Raw genomic sequence first — 27,983 nt, 5'->3', positions numbered from 1 at the left:
TTGGGACACCTTGTATTATCTTACTCTTGACTATCTGACATTCTTGGAACTTGATTAGGATAAATTAAATTGAACTTAGTCAGGAGGCAAAGTGGTGAAAAAGAATGGCAGCAGGGCAAGTGAGAATTTATCTAGTCCAGGGGTGGGGACCTTGAGGCCTCCAGGCCACAAGTGGCCTTCTAGGTTCTCAAGTGCGGCCCTTTGACTATAACCATCTTTCACAGAACAAATCCTTTTTTAAGGGTGCTTGTTCTGTGAAGTTTGGATTCACCGGCACTCAAGGACCTAGAGGCCGAAGGTTCCCCACCCCTGATCTAGTCATATTATTTGGCAGCTAGGTAGTGCAATGGATAGACATGCCTTTCCTGGAGACAGGAAGACTCATATTTTGTTTAAAAAATCTGGCTTCATACACTAGCTGTGTCACCCTGGACAAGTTACTTAACTAGTTTGCCTCAGTTTCCTCATCTGTAAAATGAGTTGGAGAAGGAAATTGGCAAACCATTCCTGTATCTCTACCAAGAAAACCACAAACGGGTCACTGAAAGGTCTGATACAACTGGAAAACAATTGAACAAAAACAATTATTTGGACTGGCAAACTGATTGGCTCAGCAGCAGCCAAACTTAGTTGAATGATCTAAGAGAGGTGAATGGAATCAACAACAGGCATTTACTGTGTGCCAGGCACCATGCTAAGGGCTTTCCGACAATAGACTTTGAAACCAAATAGGTTAAATTCGAAGTCCATTGTACTTGGAGGCAGCAAGACTTGAGTTCAAATTCAACATCAGGCATCTCCTAGCTGTGACCCGAAGCAAATTATTTCACCGATCTCAGCGTGTTCCCTTAAGTAAAAGTAGGGATAATTATATCACTTATTCCACAGGGTTGTTGAGAAAGCGTTATTGGATAACAGGTGATCATTGTGGGTTAGGTTCTCTTAGAGAGCTACAAGAGAAAAGGATGTGAAGGATGTGTTGGGGAAGGAGCAAGTCTTGGCTTGCTGCGGAACTGGAAGGAGTCATTTAAGGATAACTCGGGGAATGCAGTCAGGAAGCTGAGGCAGAGCCGGCCCGACAGCCCAGGGACCTTGAGAAAAGGCTCTCGCCTCAGGTCGGCAACACCAGGATCTTCGACCTAAAAGCTAGGTCCTCCTCCGTAAGGGTCCCCGCCCGGGAGAGGGAGCCAAGCCTTTCACTAGGCTGGGAAGAGAACAAGGGAGGGGACACGCAATGGGGAGGGGGGGGGTGAGGTCCTGGACGACCCCAGTCTCCCACCAAGGAAAGGATTGGAGAGATTAGGAAAAGGGGCAGCCACCAAAACGCCTGTCGCGGCTTCCCATAGGTCCATAGGGTGGCCTCCAATTCCCCAACAGCGACAAGCTCCTCCCAGGAGCGGTTGTTGCCTGCGGCACTACGACGCTAAATCCCAGTAAAATCTACTCTAAACGACCTCCAGAGCTAAACCAGAGCAGTTTAAAGACATCTGCGCGCGCGTGCGCACTGGAGCAGGGCGAGAGGTAGAGCCGGCATCCGCTCCAATACCCACTTCCGGGCATCTGCTCCAATCCCCACTAGCGCTCTTCCGCTTGCCAGAATCTACCAATAGGAAGCCGCGATTTCCACAGCGGGGAAAATTCAAACGCCGCGGCGAAGAGTCTGCAACCGGCCTTCTTTTCTCTCCTTTATTTTTTTAATTCTGCGGACTATGAGTTCTACTTCGTGGACACTTGGGGGCCTCTCGGCGTCAGCCGGCTCGTGGGGGCCTTTCGCGAATGCTGCCGAGGACGGTAAGGTGGGGTGAAGGGGGGCGGTGGGGAGTGGGCGCGAGAGGCGGAGGTGGAGGGGGCGGCTGCGGTTAGACCGGCCCAGGGCCCGTTTGGTGGGGCCGCGGGAGGGGCGTGGGCCTCTGAGCTGGGATGGCTGGAGAACAGCGCGGCCTCCTCTGCCCCCGCCAGACCCATCTCGGCGCCTTCCGGAGGGGAGTGGGCCTGATTTCGGGCCGCGGAGCACAGCGAAGAGCCAAGTTGTTCTGGAAAGAGGGACCGGAAGGTGTGTCAGGGACCCTCCAGAGGGAGACAGGGAGGGATTTCACCATGGGAGACAGTCCTGCTGCCACCGCCGGCCGAGTGAGGCGTAGAGCACTAGGGGTCTGGTTCTCCGTTAACTTAATAGGAGCTGTGTGACTTTAGGCAAGCCCCACTCCTCTCCTCCCCTCCCCGCCCTCCTCCCCCCAGCCTCCTCTTTTATAAACTCGAGGGAGTTGGCCTAGGTGTCTCTTCCAATGCTAAAGTTTAATGAGTGAGATTAAGCACTTGCTGTTTTCTGCAACTGGCTTTGTCTTGCCCCAGCTGTTTTCCTGCAGCCTGTGTGTGTGTGTGTGGAACTTGACTCGTGTCAGAGGCTTGACTTTTGCTGTTGCAGGTTACGTAAGCTATGAAGCTCTTCTCCATAATTGATGATAAGATTTCAGCTGGGAGTCTGGATGCTCCATCTAGGGTTCTTAAGCTATTTTGTGTGTCACCGACACTTGGTGGAATGGTGAAGCCTTTTTCAGAAAAAAAAAAAAAGTTTTTAAACTCGTAAAATACATAGAATTACAAAGTAAACTATTATGAAAATATTAAAAAGCAAGTTCACGGTCTCCAGGTTAAGAACCCTGATCTAGATGAGAAATCGACTCAGAAGTTACCTTAGAAGTCGTATAGTTGTGCAGTCCTTCTGTTTTTGCATGTTATGTAGGAAATCAGTCCCTACATCTTCTCCAGCTCATTGTAGCCAAATTAGGAGTTAGGTGAGAACTTGACAGGTGACCATATAGCTCTTGAAAGACTAGATCCAGTGCCACAAAGACAGAATTTAGGTAACGCAGTGGTGGGTGAATCATAGATTGAGTACTGGAAGAGACCTTAAAGGTCATCCAGTCTACCTTCCCCCACCTTATTTTACAGATGAGGGAATTGAGGCACAGATGGTTAAGGAATCAGACATGACCACCGTTTGAGAGGCTAAAGGCATGTGAGACCAGATGCTATGTACCATTAAAAATACACAATAATACAGAACTTTAATGAAAGTCCTGCTTGGATACCTTATCCGAATGGGGAAGTGACTCTGGCTTCTCTTAAGCAATGCCTAGAGAGTATAAAAGTATATAAAAGGGCAGCTAGGTGGCACAGTGGATAGAATACCCGGCCTGAAGTCAGGAAGACTTGAATTAAAATCCAGCCTCAGACACTAGCTGTGTGACCCTGAACAAATCACTTATCCCTGTGTGACTCAGTTTCCTCATCTGTAAAGTGAGCTAGAGAAGGAAATGGCAAACCCCTCAGTATCTTTGCCAAGAAAATCTCAAATAAGATTACAGAGCTGGACACAACTGAAACAATTGAATACCAAGAGAATATAGGTTTTAGTAGGTCCTGCCAAGCTGGAAAAGCTTCTGGCATATGATCAGCAACAAGCCTTGTGTCAGTCATTAAAATACCAGCTTAGGGGCCTCTAGGTGTCAAAGTGAATAGAGCACCGGTGCTGGAGTCAGGAGGACCTGAGTTCAAATCTGGCCTCAGACACTTAACACACACACACACAAAAACTAGCCCTGTGACCTTGGGCAAGTCACTTAACCCCAATGGGCCTCCCGCACCCAAAAAAAAAGGCAAAAAAAAAAATACCAGCCTAATTAAGTTCAGAGAGGCTTGTTATCAGAATATTAAAGTAGAACAATTCATAAAGATTATTTACTAAGTTATGGAGGGGTTGTGATGTGTATAGATGGGAGAGTTATACATATTAATGAATTATATATAGTTCAGGCATATTAGAACTTTGATTATCTGTATTGAGAGATACTGTTGGCCAAATAATATTACCAAGGTTACACAGTCAAAACTCTTACAGCAGTTTACCTATACAATTATTCTGCCTCTCAATACTAGTATAACAAAGGTCCCACAATATAGGTGTTTCCTTATTTGAGAAAAGTCTGTGAAAATTTATATCATTTCCAGTATGATTATTTACAGAAGGCAAGGTTTCTTTTAAACTTAACTCAGTTAATTTAATGCTTTAAATAGCTTTAAATTCCAGGTTATTTGAGCATTTGATAATTCTGTATTTTGTTGCATTTGGAAAGAAGGCAAGAAGAAAGGATGGAGGGATGAAATCAGAAGAAAGGAGTTAGAGGCAACAAGAAAGGTTGGAGGAAGAGAATCACCTAGAGGAGAAGAGGCAGGAGAGCTTAAGAGAAAAGCAATTGTGGTTCTTTAACTGTTGCCTGTTGGTATAATGTCCAAGTTTTAAACCCCATCAGAAGGGAGGAAACTCATCAACACTGGAGAAGACCGCTTTGGTAACCTACTTAGGTTGGAGTATGGCTCTAGTTCATTGCATCTCCATACTTGATTACATGACCCAAGCAGTTTGTGTGTGTGTGTGTGTGTGTGTGTGTGTGTGTGTGTGTGTGTGTGGTTTATAAAATTTAAATGTTTTAGTTGCTTTATTCTTATCTTAAGTGGCCAGGTTAAGTTAAGGTTAACTAAACTATCTGCTGTAAAGAAACGAGGAAAGGGGCTTGATATTAAAAGGCTAGCATCATACATGCAAAATATAATCTTTCTACTTTGATCCTGGAACAGTATAGTTGAACTAAGTTAAGCTGCTTGTTTTTTCCCTTTTTGTCTAGAAATGGAAGCTGAAGATCTAAGTGGTAAAGAATTGCCAATGATCACTTCCATTATGAACAAAGTTAGAGATATCAAAAATAAAATTAAGAATGAAGATCTTACTGATGAGTTAAATTTTAATAAAGTCTCTGCAGATACTTCTGGTAAGCATTTTAAAATTCCATTAATAAGCATGCTATTTAGTGTTTTCTGTGGCAGAATAAGATACTCTGTGTTCATGACAGGGTCTCATGGCTATTGATTTAGCCTTCCCTAAATCAAGAGGGAAAGATTCAGAAGATATAGTCTGGAACAAGAATAGTGATAGTGCTACTGACCTTTGCCTTGGGCAGAAAATATCTGTAGTTTTATGTTCCTTTCTGGATGTCACTTTTAGGCGGGACAGTGATAGATTGGAGATTATCCAGGGGAAATTTACTTGTATGGAGAACCTCAGGATCATTCAGTACAAAGATTGGTTGAAAGTGGAGAAGTTTAGCTTGAAAAGAATATGTAGGCAAGACATGATAGTTATCTTTAAATAGTACCCAGGGCCAGGTGCTAATTATCCATCTTTTTTACTTGTGTAATCACTAGCAAGTCACTTTAGCTTTCTGGGCCTTGGTTTTCTTATCCATAAAATAAACTAATCTGTAAGGTTTCCTATGACTTTAAATCATATATATTAACTTATTTAGTTTGTATATCTGAAAATGTGTTCTGTGCAACAGATTTTGCATTATAAGCATACCGTTTTCCTTTTAAGTATGGAAATATTTTTATTACCTTTTAAATGGAAATATTTCTACTGTGATGACATTTGATTATTTTCTTAATCAGTGGGTGTTAAAATTAATTTCATGTTTCCAGGATGACATGACCTTAAATGTCTATGTGGTACCAGCACTTGTGCTTCACTTGTACTCCTTCGTATATCTCCTTTTAAGCTATTGCTTTTGTATGGTTCAAGAAATCAGATAACTGGGGGAGCTAGGTGGCACAGTGAATAGAACACTGGCCCAGGAGTCAGAAGGACCTGAGTTCAAATGAAGTCTCAGACACTTAGCACACTTACTAGGTGTGTGACCTTGGGCAAGTCACTTAACACCAATTGCCCTGCCTTCCCCCCTCAGGAAAAAAAAATAGATAACCAAGCTTGTTAGAATGCTATGTAAGGAAAGATTAGAGAGGCCTCTCAAGGTTTCTATAAAGTTCTACAGACTAACTTTCATAGAATTGTTGAATTAAAGGAATTTTAAGATCATAGATTTAGAGGTGGAAAAGATCTTAGAGGTCATCTAGTCCAACCTCAAAATTGGCAATGCTCATTACTTCCTGGACAAGTGATTGTTTTAAGAATCTGATTGATGCCTGTATAGGGTAGAGGGGAGAGACTAGAGACAAGTAACCCAATAGGGAGGCTATTGGGCAATCATGACTTAATAAAGGCCTACAATATAGTGATAGTGCAACTAAAGGAAGTATCAGATATGAGAGACAGTGACGAAAGAAAGAATTGTTACTGGCTTGATATGTAGGTGTATGAGGGAGGAAGTAGGGGTTGAGATAAGCACACTTGACCACATTCAAAAATAATAGCTAAAAGAGGGAGCAAATTAAAATATAAAACCAGACACTGCCTTAGGAAGTGATGCTAACAATAAAGCTAGTGGAGGTGATGGAATTCCAGCTGAACTATTTAAAACCCTAAAAGATGATACTGTTGAAGTGCTACATTCAATATGCCAGATTTGAAAAATTCAACAGTGGCCACTGCACTGGAAAAGAACAGTTTCTGTTCCAATCCTAAAGAAAGGCAATGCCAAAGAATGTTTAAATTGCCAAACAATTGTGCTAATTTCACACACTAACAAGGTTATGCTTAAGATTCTGTGAACTAGGCTTCAGCAAGATGTGAACAAGAATTACCAAAAGTGCAGGCTGGTTTCAAAGAGGCAGAGGAACTAGAGACCAAATTGTCAACATTGCCTGGATTATGGAGAAAGTGAGGAAGTCCCCAGAAAAACATCTACTTCTGCTCCATGAAAAGCCTTTGTGTGGATCACAACTAAACATGGCAAATCTTCCAAGAGATGGGAGTACCAGATCATTTTACTTGTCTCCTGAGGAACCTGTATGCAAATCAAGAAGCAACATTTAGAACTGAACATGGAACAACTGATTGGTTTAAGATTGGGAAAGAAGTATGACAGGGCTGTATGATGTCACCTTATTTATTTAACTTCTGTGCAGAATACATCATTTGAAATGCCAGGTGGGATGAATCAAAAGTCATAATTGCTGGGAGAAATATGAACAATCTTAGATATGCAGGGGATACCACTCAAATGGTAGAAAGTGAAGAAGAATTAAGCAACCTCTTGATAAGGGTGAAAGAGTAGAGGATAAAAGCTGACTTGAAGCTTAGCATTAAAAAAATTAAGATTATGGCAACTGGTTGTATCACTTTCTGGCAAATAAAGGGAGAAAAAATGGAAGCAGTGTCAGATTTTATATTCTTAGGCTCAAAGTTCTCTGCAGACAGCAGCTACAGCCATGGAATTCCAAGATGCTTGCTCCTTGGGAGAAAAGCTATGGTAAATCTGCATAGCATACTAAAAGGCAGAGATGACACTTTGCTGGCAAAGATCTATATAGTGAAAGCTATGATTTTTCCATTAGCAATGTATGGCTGTGAGAGTTGGACTACAAGGAAAGCTGAGCACCTCGGAATTGATGCTCTCAAATTGTGGTTGCTAGAGAAGACTTGAGAGTCCCTTGGACATCAAGGAGATCAGATCAGTCAGTTCAGCCTACTCATTGGAAGGACAAACACTGAAGGTGCAGCCTAAATAATTTGTCCACATAAAGAGAAGCTGGAACTCATTGGAAAAGACCCTAATGTTGGGAAAGATTGAAGGCAAAAGGAGGAGATGGCAGACGATGAGATAGTGTCATGGAAGTATTAAACATGAGCTTGGACAGACTTTATGAGATGGTGGATAGAAGGATCTGGTGTGTTATGGTCTATGCTGTGGGGGTGGGGAACCTGCAGCCTTGAGACTACGTGTGGCCCATTAGGTCCTCAAGTGGGGCCATTTGACTGAATCCAAACTTCACAGAACAAAGGCCACAGGTTCCCCACCCCAGGTCCATGGGGCCACGAAGAATAAGACACAACTGAATGAATGAACAACTAGACTATACCACAAATGTTACTATAATGAAAAAAGTCAACCATTTAATATCTACCCTTTTTTAAGGTATATTGAAAAACAAATCCCACAGTTATTCTAAAATTCTACATTGAAATAGCTTTTTCAAGCTTCTTGTTATGGGAGCAAGAGCCCTATATACTGAAATTGCTTCTGAGGATATCACTGTTTTAAGAGAGTGTAATGCTCTACATTCATAATTATACTCAAAAAAGAAAAGGGTATAGTATAGTATATATAGTATAGTAAATTGAGCACCACTCATAACCTGCAGAATTCTGTTTAAGTCATCATGAGCATGTCTTAAATTATCAGACTCTCAGCCTTCTGAACTCTAAGATAAAAATAATATTTTGCTACCGATTTCATAGGGTTTCCATGAGGAAAATCCTTTGCAAATCTTAAAGTGCTATAAAATGTGAGCTGTTAAAAGATATTTCAAGAATTCTTCTCTGAATAAAATATGACTTAAAAATTTTTATTTAATTCTATGTAATTATCTAAGGGGTAATTAGTTAATGCAGTGGTTAGTGCTAGACCTGCAGTTAAGAAGACTCATCTTCCTGAGTTCTAATTTGGTCACAGACACTTACTAGTTGTGTGACCCTAGACAAGTCACTTAACTCGGCCTCAGTTTCCTCATCTGCAAAATGAGCTAGAGAAGGACATGGCAAATCACTCCCATTATCTTTGGCAAGAAAAATTGTAAAAGGAGTCATGAAGAGTCAGACACAACAGAAAATAATAAAGACAACCAAGTTATCTAGAAAATTCAATTAAGAGAAATCATTCAATCCCTGATGCTCAATAAATTTGGTATTATATGTGAAAAACTAAGATTTATTAAAGGATTCCTTTTAAATAGTAAGCTTCCCTAAAATCTTACAGTTATGAGGGACTTTAGATATTATTTAATCTGCCTTATCAAGTGCATTTAAAGTGATTTAACTTAAAACTTTTCAAGAACATACTATTTAAAGAAGTTCATGCCTTTATTAATTACCAGTAGTGTAGTACAAATTGAGTGTACAGATACTAAGAACATCTAGATTAAGGAAGTCATAAATGATAAAATATTGGATGAGGTACAATAGGGAAGCAACTGTCACCTTCCCTATTTCTCTTCCACCTGAACGTATTTTTTTTTTAAAGTTGGTGAGCAGCCGTATTTTGGGTAGTAGAAATAACCTGTTTGAAAGGCACAGAATCCAGGATAACATGGTACTGTATATGATATTTTATGTGGTACTTTTAGGTTTACAACATTGTATGTATTTTATCTGGGTTAGGCATAGTTATTATTATCCTTATTTTGCAGATGAGGAAACTGAAGCTGAGAAATGTTAAATTACCTTCACCAGGTCACAACTAGTAAGTGTCTAAGGCAGGTTTCACCTCAAGTCTTTCTGATTTCAAGTTGAGTGTTCTTATGCACTGTGCTACCTAGCTGCCTACATAGCTTAAGCTGATGGTTTTGAGTGCCACTGTAAAAAGACTGATTCTTATCAAGGCAGTTGAAGTAGGATGTTGAGCAAAGAACTGATGATGTGTCAAGGCCGCAAGCATAGTCATTTTTTGAGTACTACATGTGCTAATGATGAGGTTATAAGATATATATATACCTTCTGGCGTATAAATTTTTAGTTAAATGAATTAATATACACAAAAACACTTTGCAAATCTTAAAGCATTATATGAATAGGTTATTGTTTAGCTGTATAGTTTTTCAGGAGTTATATATGTTTCTGGAATTGTTATTAGATGTAGTTGTTTTAGAATAATATATTTGGCATTATTTTATGTAGCTTTATCTCTCAGATAACAGTGCATTTTGATCATTTTATTCAGATAACTCAGGAACTGTTAACCGAATTATGATGACAGCAAACACCCCAGAGAACTGGTTAAGTTTTCTGCTAAAAATAGAAAAAAAAAGTGTTCCTCAAGATGATGGATTTCTAAATAAATTGATTGGCCGTTATAGTCAAGCAATTGAAGCACTTCCTCCAGACAAATATGGTCAAAATGAAAGTTTTGCTCAAATTCAAGTGAGATTTGCTGAACTGAAAGCGTAAGTATTAACTATAGTATTCATATGTGAGGACAGGGAGTTCATTTCTGTCTTTGTGTCTCTATTGATACAATGTTCTTCCCACATAGTAGTCAATTAATTGCTTTTGAGTTCAGTCTGTTATATGTTATCCAGGTACATTTCAGTAGTGAGTTTTATTTGGAAATACTGTAAATATTTCAGAGTATCTATTAAAACACATATAAATGACTACTATTTATAAATTTAAATATATTTATTTTTTGCTAAATAGTTCAAAATGTGTATTTTTTCTGAAATTCTCCTCTACCTTCCACGTCTAGTATGTTGTTACTAAACAGAAAAATTGTAAATTATTTTAAACATAATTGAATGACTGTATACACTAGGCCTAATTATTTAGAAAGAAAAGTAGAGTTAACTTTCCTGTCATACCTGTTCATTCTCTGTTTAAATTTTTCCATATATTTAGATATAGACTATTCATAGAAAGTTATTAGAAAAAATGTAACCATGGAAATTATTTGTAAGCAATCTTTTTTTTTATATCTTTTACACAATCGGTAATAAAATCTTATGCCTATTAATGGCCATTTGTCCAGTATCGTTGTCTAAAAATATATGATGTGAAACTAAACTTCTTATCAATCAGTATGTACATAATGGGTTGCATTTCTTCTTTATTCTATTACTTAGAAAAATGTGTCATACTGAATATCTGGTATTCTCCGTGATACCAGTGTTGTATGGCACCCTGTGAGAACTCTTGAGATGCTTGCTTAGGACTAACTTCTATAAAGTTAACTTTCCTTAGCTCTTTTTGTTCTCATCTCATCCCAGTCTTCATTGTTCCATCTTACAGTATTCAAGAGCCAGATGATGCACGTGACTGCTTTCAGATGGCCAAGGCTAACTGCAAGAGATTCGCTTTTGTGCATGTATCTTTTGCACAGTTTGAACTATCTCAAGGTAAGATAGAAGTGGTTATCTATAATGTTACAAATATTTCTTAGAGCCAGTCTAGCTATTCTGGAAAGTAATTTGGAATGATCCAGCTATACTAGTACTAGACATATACTCCAAAGAGGTTAAAGAAAGAAAAAAAAACCATGTGAATAAAAAATACTTTAGCATCACCTTGGTGGAAAAGAAAAACTGGAAACAGGGTCCCACATCATTTGAGAATAATAACAAATTGTGGGACAGGATTATGCAATGACAGATGATGAAACATTATTTCAGAGAAACCTGGGTTAGACTTTTTTGAATTGATAGGGAAGTGAACAGTGCCAGGAGAACATTTTATACAATAGCAACATTTTAAAGATGAACAAATTTAAAATACTTAAGATCTCCAATTAATGCAATGACCAACCATGATTCCAGCCAGAGTATTATTGAAGAATGTTACCTCCCTACTGAAAGGCAGATGATGGACACATGGTGCTCAGTGAGACATATGTTTTTGAATGTGGCCAGTGTGGGAATTTATTTTGCTTCAGTCTTCATATTTGTTATGAGGTTTTTTGTTTTTTTTTTTTACAGTGTGGCATGAGAGGGAAGAGCAAAAAAAATACTTGTTAATTGAAAAAATATAATTTGATTTTAAAAAGAATTTTAAATATTGAAGTTAATAGAACTAGGAGAACTAGTTATATGAAAAACTTTATAAAGAAAACAACTTTGAAAGACTGATCAATGCATTGCCCAAATACAATTCAGAACTGATAAAGCCTGCTGTTCCGCTCCTGACTAACAGTTTCAGCTACAAAATAAGACAGTTTGGAAAAGGACTAATTTGTGGATTTGATTTGTTTGAGTAGGTGTACTTATTAAAAAAATTTATTTTTTTCTACTTTAAAAAAATTTGGAGGAGGGTAGAATTGGGAAGAAGTAAATAGGAATAGAGTTGTCAGAAAAATGGGAAGACGGGTCATTAAAGCATTTTACACACACATACACACAGGCAGGACAGCTTTAAAAGTTATATGTTGAATTTATTAAAATACTTTTTTAAAGAAAGCTGTGCATAATAGAGACATTTTCCTATATGATTCTCTTTTTCTAGTGTATAATATATGGAAGTACTCATTTTTACTCTTGCTAAAAGCAGAATAAAAAAGCAAAACATTTTAATCATTTGGGAATGGAAGATGGAGATAGAAATAGGATGACAAAAAAGAAAAGGAAAGGTCATTAAGCATTTTTCTAATATAGAGAAGGAAGACAGTTTTGAAAGTTACCTGTTAAATTTATTATGTACTTTAAAAGAAAGCAATATGTAATGCTTAAAATGAAATTTTTTATGTGTTTCAGTTTATTGTTGATAATATACATTAAATTATGTTTAAAGTAACGACACTGTTATTTGTAGTACTTTGTGAAACAGTACTTAATATTTAATATCAATCAATAGCATTTATTAAAATGCCTGCTTTGTGCCAGGCACTGTGATAAGTGGTAGTGATCTGGGACAGATATGTTTTTCAAAACTTGAATTATCTACAGAAATAAGCCAACTTGTTATTTAATATGACTCGTGGGCCGCAATAGCAAAGATGGGCCCAAATGATTTTTATACATGACTGGTTAGGGGATTGTTTGGGTTTTGTGTTTCTCTTCCCTGCTATCTATAGAACTATTAGCCATAGTGCTACTGCTACTTTAATGGAACTTGGGATTAATTCACATCCAAAGATAGATACCATTCTCTGAGGTCTTGGTGATCACTTTCAGAACATTTCTTTAATTGGACCTATCACGCTGCATCAATAAGCTCACCTATAGCACATTTGAAAGTAAAAGAAAAGAATATTTCTATGCTACACTTAAGAAAAAGCAAAGCATTTATAATTGTTAGCTCTGCCTTTGTGAAGTGGTTGTTGGATGCTTATGAAAGCATTAAATATGAGATTTTCCAAAAATTATCTTTTTAAAAAAAATTGTTACAAAATTAAATTAGAAGTGTTCTGGTAGCATGTCTAAATCTGCAGTTGAACAGCATTTATTGATACATTTTGTTTTGATTTAATGGTGCTTTCCAATAAACTCAACTACAAAGTAGATTCCTTGAAAGCACTTAAGTAAAATCGTCTAATAGCATGATTATGACTGATATTGTACATCGTGATATTGTACATTGGCCTATATTCACTGAGTGTATACTAAGGACTGGAGTGAGTGTGAGGTGGGGAGAATGATGATTCAGGTGGCTTCTGTCCTCAAGGACCTTATAATGTAGTTAGAAATATATCAATTTAAGAAAAAGACAAGTTAACAAAGCAACATATATAAATGAGTTAAAATTGAAAATTAATGTAGTATGAAGTACTTAAGTCATCAGACTGTAATCTGTAATATACATGTTTCTGGAATATGCTTTTTATGTATTATATTTAATAAATTTAACCTTTTTAATAGAAATCTTAAAAATGTATAAATAGCTTGTTTTGATTAATTTCTTCTGGCGCTTACATTTGCCTCTATTCTCTACTTTCACTCTGCAATCAAATTGAGACCTCACCCCCAACTATCCATTTTCCTACTTCTAGTTATAAGGTAGAACTGACTGACAGAATTGTAGGTTGCCAGAAAAAAATATATATAACTAAGTGTTTTGTGTAAATGTTTGAGGAGGAAGGGTATAGTCTTATTCTTGTTTTTCATTGCTTGTTAGGCAACTTCAAAAAAAGTAAGCAGCTTCTTCAAAAAGCTCTAGAATGTGGTGCAGTCCCACAAGAAATGTTAGAAATTGCCATACGGAATTTAAATCTACAGAAAAAACAGTTACTTTCAGAGGAAGAAAAAAATAAATTTTCAGGTAAATCTCCTAGTACATGTTCTTCCATTTGGTCTTTAGTTGTTACTTGTAAATAAGGGATTCTGGATTTTTTTTTTAAGTATGATATGTTGCTTGTTGCTTTGGGAAACTTCATACTGTTTTTTATAAGAACATAAGCTTTTAGCTTAACATAAGCAACTTCAGTCTAGAAAGAACAGTGAATCTCAGATTTGGAGGGGACTCAGAAATATGTCAGTACAAAGTCAGGAAGACTCATCTCTCTGATTTCAGACACTAGCTATGTGACTTGGGCAAGTCACTTAACTGTTTATCTCAGTTTCCTTATCTGTAAAATCAACTGGAGAAGGAAATGGCAAACCATTTCAGTATTTTTGCCAAGAAAACCCCAAATGGGGTCACAAAGAGTTAGACATGACTAAACACTATTGAGACTTAACAGAAGCAACCTTACCAAATAGGACAGTTTTCTTGTTAGGTTTCTGATATATAGGGAGGGACTATTTGGAGCTCATGACAAAACCATAAATTATATTCAGAAGTTACATACAGAAAACCATGTGCATATATAAATTAAACTATTTTTAAATTGTTTACATCAGCTACCATTTTCAATATCCAAGAATCGCTCCAAAACCCACTTGGAAATTTACAGAATAGAAATATTAATTGTGATTCCAGAAGACTACCTGATATGGCCAGATTTTTATATGGGTAAGAAAACTGAGTTATTGGAGATACTTATCTACTTTGATAGTGTATAGAACTTGTTCTTTAAAAATTACAGTGTGTATTTTCTTTTTGCTTTAGGGAGAACATACCTCCTCAGGATATAGAAATGAGTAGTAGAAATCCCTTGAAGCAATTAAACAAATCTAAACCAGTAAGATTTTGAAAATGTTTTGTGTGGTATGGTAGTGATGATTGTGAGGGGTTGGGCTTGAGATTTTATTTAATTTCATACTTAGTTTCTTCAATCTTTCCAAAAATCATCTAGTCATGCCCATTTGGAAGGGTCCCAGTTAGCCTTATAAATAGCCCAGGTGAAACTGTGGAGACAGATGGTCCAGTTGGGCAGAGTTTTACAAAAAGGTAAGAAATTTTTTTTGCATACATTTTTTTTTTTACTTTTAGCATATTAAGGAATGATGCTAAAATGATCTTTTAAGACCTATAGTGTAATTGTAATGATTAAAGTTGTATTTACAGTAAAGTCCTATATAAGCATTTATTAATTGTTCACTATGGTGCTGTTACTAGGTACTAGAGATTCAAAGACCCAAGGTAAGTAAACACAAAATATATGCAAAATAAAAGAGGGGGACAGAATCTTTAATAATTGGAATAAAGACAGACCTTTTGAAGGCATTTATGAGCAGAGCTTTGAAGTCAAGAAAGTTGAGCGCCAAGAAATGGTACTTTGTTCTTTAGAAAGTGGTTTAATTAAATAAGTGGGGTTGGAAGCCACTTTTCAAGGGACTAAGAAGTAAGGGGGAGATAAAGTAGAGGCAGTGAGCTTGGAAGGTTTTTCTAAAATTTTGACAATGTAAGGGAGTTAAAATAGAGGGTAATAGCTTTAGGTAATGTCAAGATTGAGTGAAGCTATTTATCTATTTATTTATTCGTCCATTTATTTTTTAGAATGGGAAGACCACTGTACGTTTATGGTAGACAGCAGGGAGGGAGCCATTAGATATGGAGAAATTGAAGATTAGAAAAAGAGAGAGAATGATTGATAGATCAAGCTCTTTGAGGGCATGTGGATGCTATCACGGGCATAAGTGACTTGCAGATAGGAGCAGAGTAATGGAGATCTGATGGTAACCCAAGTTAGCATTTGATGAAAATGTGAGAGATGATAGGACAAAAAAGGAGAGGATTTGAGGACAGTATAAAATTCAACTGGCTAACTAGAGGTCAGGGTTGTAAAGGCGAAAACATGAATGATGGAGTGGGAGAGCAGTGAGACAAGGTCAGGATGGGGTACAGGTTTAAGAGTAAAGTAGATGGAGAAAAAGAGGGGTAGGAGTAAGAGGTACTTCAGAGTTCTAGAATATTAAAATGAGACCACTGGTGATGATGAGCTACCCTTTTGTATAGCTAAGGTAGACTAATATGTAGAACATTGTGGAAGTTTGGGAAATTGATAAGTAGGAAGTTGTCTAAAACTTGTCAGGGAGCAAAGGAATTATGGAGGTGCTTTTTTTTTTTTTAAATCATGTTTCATGTGGATAGGGAATCAGGAAGATCTGGGTTCAAATTCTCCCTCAATCATTTGTTAGCTGTATGAATGGACAATTAATTTAATATCCCTAGACCTCAGTTTCCTCATCTGTTAACCACTAAAATACCTTCCAGCTTTATAGATAGGACCCTGTGACCATATGATCCTGATTCATTGTTGGAAATATGTAAAAGACTGCTTTTTTGTCCATGTGAAACTTAGGAGTACACATAAATATAAGGAATTCCAATAGTTTTAGTGCATTTTTAAGCCTTTAAAGCTTTAATTTTGGGTCACTCTGTATATACAGGCAATCACCAGGATACAAACACCCACCTTTCAAATATTTACATGTAAGTAGCAACTATAACATGAATCTCTCCTCATTGCCACCTATTTTGGTAACAACTATTCCTGTTAGATTTCATATAACTCTCTAAAATGAAGTATAGATAGTCAATATTAACAGTTATACATCTTGTTACATTGTATATGTTATGACTTTCTTTGGTAATTTATTACTCTGCCAAAATCTAGGGGGTGAGTAGTATCATCTGGCTAAATTTTGTTATCTTCAGTGTTTTCACAATGCTTTGCACCCCGTAGGTGCTTAATATTTGTTTTTTAGCTGCCTTAAAGGAAATAAATTCTTTTTCAGTTCTGGAGTGGCAAAATGAGAAGTGGTTTTCTTCTACCGTGTTTCCCCGATAATAAGACCTATCCCGAAAATAAGCCCTCCCCTTACCGTGTAAGATTCCTCTAAAAATAAGCCCTCCCCCGAAAATAAGCCCTATTGAGATTGCTACTGTAGTGAAGGTGATCCCCTGCGCTACACGCTACATTATGGTACCCTCTGTATGCACCGTGCCCCTCCCCCCCGTGAAACGCACGCCGTGCTCCGAGCTGCATCCAATCAGAGCTGCAGCAGTGAGTGCGTCATCCTGTTCTTTATTGAATTCATTACTGAATAAAGGTACATTTTTTTGTTCACATTTACCTGTTTATTAAAATTGCTGTCAATGTTCATTAAAATAAGCCCTCCCCTGAAAATAAGCCCTCTGGTGTTTTTCTGTCCAAAAAAATTAATAAGACAGTGTCTTATTATCGGGGAAACACGGTAGACCCTATGATTTTTGGGTCAAGGAAGTATACTTTTTAATTTCCAGACTTCCTGTTTAGAACTCTGCACATTTTTCCATAGAAATTATCATAATACTATACAGTTTCATTATATTATGCATAAACTAGGTGTCCATGGGAAATAATGTAAATTCTTACAAACTTTTGGATATTGGGTGGGGTTAGGGGTGCTTGTGCTTGTTAGTTATATGTGCTGCTGGATTTTGCTGTATGCCTTATTAGTGAGAAGGGATGACATGTTAAAATGAAAATTTTGGTTTGGAAGATTAGTCTGGAAAAACCTAATAAGGAAAATGACATATCTTGCCTTGCTATTGCAATTTGATCATCAATTTAGAGGAGTAGCAGAAGTGGACTGTTACTTTATATTTACTTAACAGTTATTTACAATTTATATTTACTTAACAGTTATTTAACACAATGTAAAATACCTGGGAGTATACCTGCTAAGACAAACCCAGGAATGACATAAGCGTAGTTTAAAATACTTTTTATACAAATAAAATCATTTTTAAATAATTGGAGAAATAGTAATTGTTCATGAGTAGACAGAGACAATGTAATAAAAATAACAATTCTATCTAAATTAATCTACTTATTTAATACCATCCAAATTAAACTACCAAAAATTGTTTTATTGAGCTAGGAAAAAAAAAACGATTCATTTGGAAGAAAAAAAGTTCATGAATATCAAAGGAATTAAGGGAAAAAATGTAATGGAAGGAAGTCTAGCAGTATCAGATATTAAACTATTATAAGGCATAAGGTATCTGGTGCTAGCTAAGAAATAAAATGGTTGCTCATTTGAAATGAAAAGAGTAGTTAAAGTACACAGTAATAAATGACTATAATAACCTTATGTTTGAGAAATGGAAAGATCTAAGTTTTTTGGGATAGGAATCACTATTGGATAAAAATTCTGGGGAAACTGGAAAGCAGTCTGATAGAAATTGATCAGTATCTTATACCCTTTACCAAGATAAGATCAAAATAGATTCATGACCTAGACATATAAAGGTAGATATCATTAGTAAATTAGAAAAACATGAAATATATTACTTATGAAATTTGTGGATAAGAGAAGAATTTATGAATAAATAAGAAATAAAGAACATTGTGGGAGGTAAAATATATAATATTGATTACATTAAATTAAAAAAAATTTTTTCGTGAATAAAACCAAGATTCCAAGATTAGAAGGAAAGTAAAAAATTTTGGGAAAAAATTTTTATAGCCAGTTTTGCACATAAAGGCCTCATACCTCAAATATATAGAGGACTGAGTCAAATTTATAAGACTGAATCATTCCCCAATTGATCAATGGTCAAAGGATATGAACTGGCAGTTTTTGGAAGAAGTCCCAGCTATATTTGATTATATTTTAAAAATTCTCTAAATCATTATTGATTAGAGAAATGCAAATTAAAACAACTTTGAGATATCATCTCACGCCTCAGATTGATTAACACGACAAAGGGGGAGAATGACATACTGAAGGAGATATGGAAAAATTGGAGCACTAAAACACTGTTGTTGTAATTGTGACTTGATCCAATCATTATGGAGAGCTTTTTGGAATTATGTCTAAAGAGTAATAAGACTGTATGCCCTTTGATCCAACAATGCCACTATTAAATCTGTTTCCCAAAGTGATCAGGGCAAAAGGGAAAGGACCTATATTGTTGTAAAATATTTATAGCAGCTCTCTTTATAGTAGCAAAGAGCTAGAAATTGAGGAGATGCCCATCAATTGGGGAATGACTGAATAAATTGTGGTATGATTATAATGGAATACTACAATGCTATAGAAATGATGAATAGGTTGGTTTTAGAACAACATGGAAATACTTGCATGATATAATGCTGCGTGAAATGAGCAAAACTAAGAGAATGCTGACTATAGTAACAGCAATTTTGTTCAAAGAGTAACTGACTTAGCTATTCTGAGTAAAATGGTCATTCAAATCAATGCTGTACCTTGTAGTGTACATTGGAGGTGTATAGCATTGATTTGAATGATCACCTCCAGAGAAAGAACTGATATATGGAAGTGTGTATTGTATGGTTTCTCTCTCTGTATGTGTACATACACACGCACACACATCTATATCAACATAAAATGTTGACCTCAAATGTGGGATTGAGAGGAAAGGAGGCAAACAACTTGGAATTCAAACTGTAAAGTTCCCCCCCCCCCAAAAAAAAAACCCGGAAATAAATAAATGAAAGAAAAAATTATTTAAGTCATATATCTAGAGCTGGAAGGAATCTTGGATGCCATAATCCAGCCATCTCATTTTTTCACATAAGAAAACTGAGGTCCAGAGAGGTTATTAAGCGATCTTCCCAAGATCATGTAGATCAGCGGCAGAGATGGGATTTGAACCCAATTCCTTTGATTCCAGAATCACTTTTCTTTAACCTATACCATATTGCTTTTATTGGGCATTTAATTTTTTATGCAGTTGTGGGTATGCTAAATGTAACACAGTTTATGTGCTTGAAAAAAGTGAGAGGTATGTTTCTAATATGATTGTTAAAGTTGTTTTCTTTCATGGATAACAGACACACTCCTGAATCAGAATATCAAGGTTTGATTGTGCCTAAACTGGAACCAAGTGAAGATGATTCATATGAGTTAAAAAATATAAAGGTATTGCAGATTTTTTAGTCTTATGTAAAAAGCATGAAAATCTTAAATAAAAGGTTAATTTATTAGTCTTTCTGGTTATGATATTGCAAATTAATTGCTTCCCATATTCTGAAGTTTACTACAAAATATTAAATGACATGTATTTTCACATGGTCCCAGCAACAGATCTTGGCCTTTTTTTTGAAGAATCAGCTTTGTTGAGCAGAGGGACTCTTAACCAGAAGATGGGCAGTGAAATACGGAATAGTATTATCACCCAGGAAATAGGTGTTTAGAAAAGATGGCTGATTGATTATGTATAGAAACCTATCCACTATCCCGGCATTTATGTGATATGAAAAAGATTTGAGGGTATAGGGTAAATCTTGTGTGGATTATAAGAAGACATGAACAAGAATCACATAGCATGAGAAGACTTGGATAAGTTGTGATGAGCATGTAGGACAGAGTATCCCTAGGAATCAGCTCACAGAACCACTGAAGTATTTGAATGAGTACAAAAAGAATGTTTTGCTTAAGGATTTGAAACAGAAAAGAACAGGTATCTCTCTTGAATCCTTAATGTCTAGACTTGGTTCTTTTTTAACGATCCCTTCTTAGATGTCATACCTAAAATGGCAATTTGAACAGAGATTGGGAGGCAGGGAGAGAGAAAGAAAAATATTCTGCCCCTTCTTAAATGGTTCTTCCTAGATAGTTTTATAATTTTTATAGTTTTGTGTTTAATGATAATCTTTGGCCTTGGCCAACGACCTCTTTAATCCTGGAAAATAAGTGAGATTTTAGAAGAATACTATTAGGATTACAGTGATTTAGTGTCATATTCATAAAAATGTTTACATTAATGTAATTATTTTGGGTGAATAAAGTTACATTAATACTAAAAAGAATTCTTGGAACTTATGATCATGAGACCACATACACATTCAAATTACTACCTTTTTCATAGCTAATATACTTCAGTCTCAGTAAAAGCAATTTATCTGATACCAATCTTTCTATAGTTATAATTAGTAATTAAACACAAGTTTATCTTTACTGAAACTTTACAAGCAAGTGTGTGGGATGGGAGAAATGTGAGGGGGGGTTGTATATGGGTAAATGCTAGGCCAGTGTTACTAAAAATCTATCAGGAGTTTGCTTTAGTTGGCATTTTGAAGGTTTTCAATCTTTTCACATAGACACTTGAAAATATCTACTCCATGGATTTTCAGTTATTAGGTGAGAAGAGTTCAGAGCTTACTCCTGATTCAACAATAACCCTAAGGAATAAAACAGGATCTTGTCTTCCAAACAAAAAAGAAGGTAAGGGATCCAAAGTAGAGAATAAAATATTTCAGTTCTTTGTTTTTTATTTTTTTTAAACAATATCTCAGAATTTTTTTTTCTCGGCTAAAACAAGCAAGTGAATATTAACTAACTGAAATAACCAACAGAGGGAATACTTTTTATCTAGAGATATTTGTGTATTCCTTCACCACCCTGCCTTATGTGAACAGGCATTTGTTGAGAATTGTGTAAGAATAGAAAAAAAAAGTATTGTGTAAGAATTACCTAATATTCGAACTTCCCAAAAGAAGGAAATGGCTTTCTAATGGAGGTAGCAGGTTCTATATTACTGAAGTTTTCAGATAGACACTAGATGATAGCTGCTTGCGGACTTTATAGTAGGGAATTTTTTTTTCATGTATAGTTTGAAGTAGAGTAACCTCTAGAGTAACTTCGAACTGAAAAATTAACTCTCTGAAGAATATCCTCAGAGTGAAGTACCAAGAATTTTGTGTGAAAGATTATTTAATTTGAAGGAAAGGAAGGATGGAGTAGGTACTATGATGATTTTTGATTGTAATGCACTTTGTTTAATGAATTGACCTGTTGCAAGAGACACTGAAGCGGTCTATAAAATAGTTAACCAATATTTTTTTTTCCCTAAGGAAATAAACTTGTCAATGTGGTTGAATTCTGTTCTTTATTTTTACTGTAGATTCTTCTACAATGTGTATAGTTTGCAAAATGAAAGAGTTAGCCCTAGTAGTAATCTTTCAGATCAAATTGTGGATCATACAAATTTTCCTAATAAAAGGCACTACATAGGCAAGGGCACTTGACTCCAAGAAATTAAATATTTGAATACAATTACTTTGCCTAGTTTGTACTTAAATGTTTTGGTTGAATGTACATTTGATATGTCTAGTGGAGATATTGGGGAGAAATTACTGGGTATTTTTATTGATTTCCATAGCATCTTATGGTAAAACCGGTTGTCTGACATAATAGGAATGAGAATGTTCATATATTGCCATTGTGTGGATTATCAGTATTTGAAGGTAGAATACAATAAAACTATATTTAATATATTTTAATTTTTAGCATCCAGTTGAAGATCTGGCAGTGTCTCAGTGAGGTTATGCTTTTGAATATCAGTGATGTTTATTTTATACATATGACAAAATAGAGCCTGACATATAAGAGCTTAATGTTTGTTGGTTGATTGAAGGCTGAAATACTAAGTAACATTTAAAGTTGATAAAATACTGGATAACAGTTAGTTACAGTTCTTATGCTTAGTAGGACTTTTCTTTGTGCTAGTCTTTAAACTTTGCCTTAATAAGAAATTCTGTAGTGTCTAGGTCAAAATCAGCTAAAGGGCAATGAAAAATGAAGAATTTGTATTTCTTCATTAGTATGATGGTTGCATATTTAAATTGTGAATAACTAATTGGAGGTAATTTAAATAAAAAATAATAATAAATAGAAAGTTCTCTTCAGTAGTAATTTATCTTTTATGAGAGCCAAAGTCATATTATATATTTTTAGAGCAAAGAGAAACATCTATACAAGATAGAAGTAATTTTGGTAACATCTTGTTAATATTGAGATTTTATTATGAGTTGGTTTTATAAACATTGTATATTAATACAATTTTCAGAAAACAAAGTGCATTATCAGGAACCAAAAGTACCAGAAAACAATCAGATCCTTCGACAATCTAATTTCAGTAGTAGTAACAGAAAATCAGAGTCCTTATACCAGAATCATGTTGCATCTTCTAATCATTGGCAGATTCCAGAGGCAAACCGAAATACCTTACCAGAGGTAACTTAATTGTTCATTGAATATAATTATTTCCTGTTAAGTAAAACAAATGTGCAGTTTGGGGAAAAAAAAAAAACAGTCTTTATTTGTAATGCATTTCAAAAATGTCATAATACTGCATTTGAAATTTCCTTTGCTGGTGTATCATACTTAATGGCATTGATAAATTAAAAAGTAAAGGGTATTATGTATATTGAACAGTTAGAATTTTTGCTGTATAATTAATGGGCTTATATATTTTGGGAAATCTTTAAAAATGTAAAGATAATAAAAATACCACTTTTGGCTAAAATATTGAAGTTTTTAGGAACAGATTATTGAAACTAGAATATCTTGTCCTTGGGATACATATGATCCTATACTACTGGGAAATGAAGTTTCAGTTGACTTTTTTTTTTAAAGCAATTGGGGTTAAGTAACTTGCTCAAGGTTACACGGCCAGTTATTTCTGGGTGTCAGTTGACTTTTTTAGTTAATAGAAAATTAGGGGGAGGTGGGGGGGCTTAGTGTATTGAGTACTGGGTCTGGAGTCAGACAGATTCATTTTTCTGAGTTAAAACACCCAGCCTCTGACAATAGCTATGTGACCCATGGCAAGTCTCTTAATCCTTTTTGCCTCAGTTTCCTCATCTGTAAAATGAGTTAGAGAAGGAAGTGGAAAACCACTCCAGAATTTTTGCCAAGAAAACCCCAAATGGGGTCAGGAAGAGTCAGATACACCTGAAAACTGAACCAGTAACAGCAGAAAATAAGCAAGACTTCAGAAGTGGACCAAAATAACTACTATATGCACGATATATTATTTTTTTTGCTTCAGTATTCTTTTTTTCTGTTTTCTCTATTTCCTGTTTTGATTAGATATAGAACTTAATAAGCAGGGTTGAATGTGAAGATCATTTTAAATTTCACCTTGTTTATTTTTGGTTTAGCAAAAACGTTCCAGTTTTGAACAGCCCGGCTTAACTATTTCAAAACAATCTTCAACAGCTCCTAAAAGAATTGATAACAAATTTGTGTGTAACACGCCGAGCAGTAGCAACACACTACATGACTACATGGCCTGGTAAAGTCTTTTCCTTTTATATTTATCATTTCAGTGAGTTCTCTTCACAGTTTATTTTTTAAAAGCTATATTCAAAGTGTAGAAGGGTATAAAGCCTTTGTCTTTATGATAATTAGATATGTCTGGGTGCCTTTTTTTTAAGGGTACTTACTAGTGGAAGCAATGATGGGGCTGACCAATGATTAATGAATTTAATAAGCTATTTCTGATTAATCTGTAATAGCTTTGTACAACCACATTAATACTTCTGATGTTTTCTTTAAGCTTTTAAAATTTTTTCTTTAAAATAATTGTCCATTTTTTATCCCCTCTAAAGCAAGCCAAGCCAAAAACTTAAAATCAGAAGGCAAAAAAAAATAGTAACATTGAGGGATAGGACAATTGAGAAATGAGAATAAGGAACAAATACTATACAGTTGGTTCAACCTGAATATTTTCTGAGAGTTTAACACAGTGCTAAGTACACAGAATAGAAAAGTACCCGACATTTTTGCATTCAGGTTACTTATAATTAAGACAAAGTGAGGTTCTTCAGGATGACCATTATAACAGTGATAATCCAAATGGGAAAAGATAAACCCAAACATGGGTGAATAAGAAGGGTGGTAAGATAGATAGAGTTCTAGACATGGTTTCAGGGATATCCAGGTTCAAATTCTGCCTTTATCATTTATTTAGTTCTGTTACCCTAGATATGTAACAAAACCTCTCTGAGCCTTAGATTTCTCATTTTTAAAATGTGGATAATAATAATTGTTGTATTTGGATCGCAGTCTCAAATAAGACAATGTATGTAAAACTCTTTGTAGATTTTAAAAGAGCTATATAAATGTCAGTTTAATAATATTATTATTGGTTTGGGGAACAGTCATGACTTGAGTCCATGGCCCATAGAAGGCTACTAAATATAAGGTGTGTAGCTTTGGCTCTGCTCATGAGATATAGTTGAAGAACATAATTTCTGGGTTTAGGCAATTCTGTTAAGTTTTTCAAAGAAAGTGGGCAAAGAAACAATACATTAATTATTGGGGGGGTAGGGTAAGAAAATATCTAACTCCACAAAAACTTGTAAATCTAGTCATGCTTTTTAAAAAACATGCTTTGGGAATAGATTGAGTGCCACAGTGCCCTCTGGTTTCTATTGGATGTCACTGTAATGGATTATCCTTATGAAATAGTTTAAACATAAAATCCTAGTACCTTAGTGTTGGAATTGAAATTAGGAATATCCAGTCCACCCTCCCATGAATTTACCGCGCATCTATGTAAATAAATAAACTTTTCCATGCATGCCTGGTGTCTTAGCTCAGTGGTAATACTGTAGGGGATGTTATATTACAACTCAAAGGATATAAAGACCAGTCAAACTGATGAAATAACCTGCCTTGGGAATAATTCTTAAAATGCTAATAGTAGTCGGATACTGAAACAGAAAATACATTGATAGGTAGTAAATCAACTTTTTAGCTTTTTTCCAAGGCCAAGTCTTTATATAAAAGGACTCCTGTTGGTCGATATCTTAATTGGTAGTGTTAAGGAGTCCCCTGAACTTGTCTTTTTGAGTTGCCAAAATTTTTTAAACATTGGACCTAGAGCATGCAGGAGGTCCTGAATATGTCAAGAATGAGCCAACCCCTCTCACCCCACTATCCTCCTCTAACTGATATAATTTGTTGTTTGCATCCCAAGTTGGATTCCCCGTGTGTCCTTGGGAGGCAAGCTAGGTGACAGTCTGTGACAGGCTGGGAAAATGCTTGTGCAGCTGGGGTCCTTTGCAGATAAGTGGACCCTCCTATTTACATAGTCTAGTCAGAGTGGGGTACCTGAAGCCTCTAGGCCACATGTAGCCCTCTAGGTCCTCAAGTGAGGCCCTTTGACTGAATCCCAAAAGGATTTGTTCTGTGAAGTTTGGATTCGGTCAAAGGGCCTCACTTGAGGACCTAGAGGGTCACATGTGGCCTTGAGACCTCAGGTTCCCCACCCCTGGGCTAGTGGTTCCCAAGGGAAAAAAATTCTGCTTTTGGTATCACCTTGCTTCTCCCCTTTGGGAGGGATTTTTCCTTTTCCAATCTTTACTGCACTTTTCCCCTCCCTTTGTGGGAACAGGGGGACCAAGTGTCGTCCGTCCCCTGGCCCTGGGGCAAGAAGGGGTGGAAGCACACACAGCTGCCATTGCCTGACTGTCTTAGGAGCTCCTGGCTTGCAAATTGGAGAGAGACCAAGTGATTGTTCAATCCAATGACTTGGATTACCTCTGTTTGGATCTGGAGTGCAGTGTTGGGTGGTGGTCGTGGGGTGTGTGACCAGTGAGCCAGAGCTTGTGGTGTCTGTAAGAGAGGGTGCCCAGCTATTAGCTCCAGCAGCTGCGAAAACCCCAGTGATTTGGGACAAAGCTCTCTCCATTCTGGAAACAGAGTTCTACTGTGGCAAAGCGCTCAAAAGTCAAGTAATTGACTGGCAAGATGAGCAAGCCCAGGAAATGTAATCAAACCATAGATTCCTTTTTTGGGGACTAAAAGGATCAAAGCATGAAGCGGGAGGAAGATAGCAAAGTCAGAACTCCTGCATCAAAGGCATCCAAGAAAAGTATGGATTGGTTACAGGCCATGGAGGAGCTCAAGAAGAATTTTGAAAATCAAGTAAGAGAACTAGAGGAAAAATTGGAAAGAGAAATGAGAATGATGCAAGAAAATCATGAAAAGCGAGTCAACATCCTGCCAAAGGAGACCCAGAAACACACTGAAGAAAATAACACCTTAAAAAATAGACTAACTCGGGATGGCTAGGTGGCGCAGTGAGTAAGAGTGCTGTCCCCAGAGCTGTGAGGACCCAGGATTGGTTCCAGCCTCAGATACTTATCACCCACACACACAAAAAAAACAACTGGCTGTGTAACCTTGAGCAAGTTGTTTAACCCCAATTGCTTTAAAAAAAAAAAATAAAAAAATAATTAAAAAAAAAATAGACTAACCAAATAGCAAAAGAGGCTCAAAAAGCCAGTGAGGACAAAAATGCCTTAAAAAGTCGAATTTGCCAGATGGAAAAGGAATTTTAAAAACTCACTGAAGAGAATAACTCCTTCAAAATAAGACTGGAGCAAATGGAAGCTAATGACTTTATGAGAAATTAAGATACTATTAAACAGATCCAAACAAATTAGAAAATAGAAGGCAATGTGAAATATCTCATTGGAAAAAACTGCTGACCTGGAAAATAGATCCAGGATAGATAATATAAAAATTATTGGGACTACCTGAAAGCCATGATCAAAAAAAGAACCTAGACATCATTCTTCAAGAAATTCTCGAGCAAAATTGCCCTTATATTCTAGAACCAGAGGGCAAAATAGAAATTGAAAGAATTTGCCGATCACTTCTTTTTTTTTTTAATACATATATATATATTTGAATATTTGATTTTAAAATTTTCAATTCCAGATTCATTCCCTTCCTTCCTTGTCACCTACCCTTACTGGGAAGATAAGCAGTTCAGTATAGGTTGTACGTGTGTGGCTAAAGCAAAACAATAACATATATGATATATTGTAAAAGACTGGCTATATTTCCCTCCCTCCTATCCCACCTCCCACTTGTTCTATTCTCTACTTTGATCCCATCCCTTTTCAAAAGTGGGTGCTTCCAACTTCCCTCCCCCCAACCTACCCTCCCTTCCATCATCACCCCTCTCATCCCCTTCCCCCCTATTCTCCTGGAAGGTGAGATACCCTATTTAGTGTGTATTTCACTCCCTCCTCAAGCCAGATTCAATGGGAATAAGGTTGACCCATTCCCTTTTGCCTTCCTATTCTTCCCCTCCATTGTAACCATTTTCCCTTGCCTCTTCTGTATGAGATAGTTTACCCCAATCTGTCTCTCCCCATCTCATTATATTCCTCTCACCTCTTAATTTCACCTTTTAAGTATCATCCCTTTCTGTTAAATTGGTCCTGTGCCCTCTATCTATGTATATCTGTAAACATATATACACACATTCACATATGTATTCATATGCCCATATATCCTCATATATAGATATATATATATATATATATATATATATATATATATATATATATATA

At 36.3% G+C, this 27,983-nt stretch overlaps 1 protein-coding gene across 3 annotated transcripts in view; it reads left to right on the top strand.

The window, feature by feature from the left end:
- The first annotated feature begins 1,339 nt into the window (after positions 1-1,339).
- TTK (TTK protein kinase) overlaps positions 1,340-27,983 on the top strand; it is a 42,016-nt gene continuing 15,372 nt past the window's right edge. Inside the window, exons 1-13 of one of the 3 annotated variants that reach the window (XM_069066962.1) lie at positions 1,340-1,791; positions 1,960-2,053; positions 4,686-4,829; positions 9,729-9,951; positions 10,793-10,899; positions 13,607-13,750; positions 14,332-14,443; positions 14,540-14,612; positions 14,727-14,821; positions 19,659-19,746; positions 20,928-21,051; positions 22,676-22,842; positions 23,772-23,905. In XM_069066962.1, coding sequence (XP_068923063.1) covers positions 1,777-1,791; positions 1,960-2,053; positions 4,686-4,829; positions 9,729-9,951; positions 10,793-10,899; positions 13,607-13,750; positions 14,332-14,443; positions 14,540-14,612; positions 14,727-14,821; positions 19,659-19,746; positions 20,928-21,051; positions 22,676-22,842; positions 23,772-23,905 — 1,520 coding nt within the window. In that variant the 5' untranslated portion in view covers positions 1,340-1,776. The remainder of the gene's footprint in view (positions 1,792-1,959; positions 2,054-4,685; positions 4,830-9,728; positions 9,952-10,792; positions 10,900-13,606; positions 13,751-14,331; positions 14,444-14,539; positions 14,613-14,726; positions 14,822-19,658; positions 19,747-20,927; positions 21,052-22,675; positions 22,843-23,771; positions 23,906-27,983) is intronic. The other 2 variants (XM_069066964.1, XM_069066963.1) reach the window with 2 other exon arrangements.

Source organism: Petaurus breviceps, unplaced genomic scaffold (assembly GCF_028583685.1).
Source record: "Petaurus breviceps papuanus isolate PSGF00001 unplaced genomic scaffold, PetGlider_PUasm1.0 90734, whole genome shotgun sequence".
NCBI classification, from domain to species: domain Eukaryota; kingdom Metazoa; phylum Chordata; class Mammalia; order Diprotodontia; family Petauridae; genus Petaurus; species Petaurus breviceps.
This window is presented reverse-complemented; position numbering and strand designations above follow the sequence as displayed.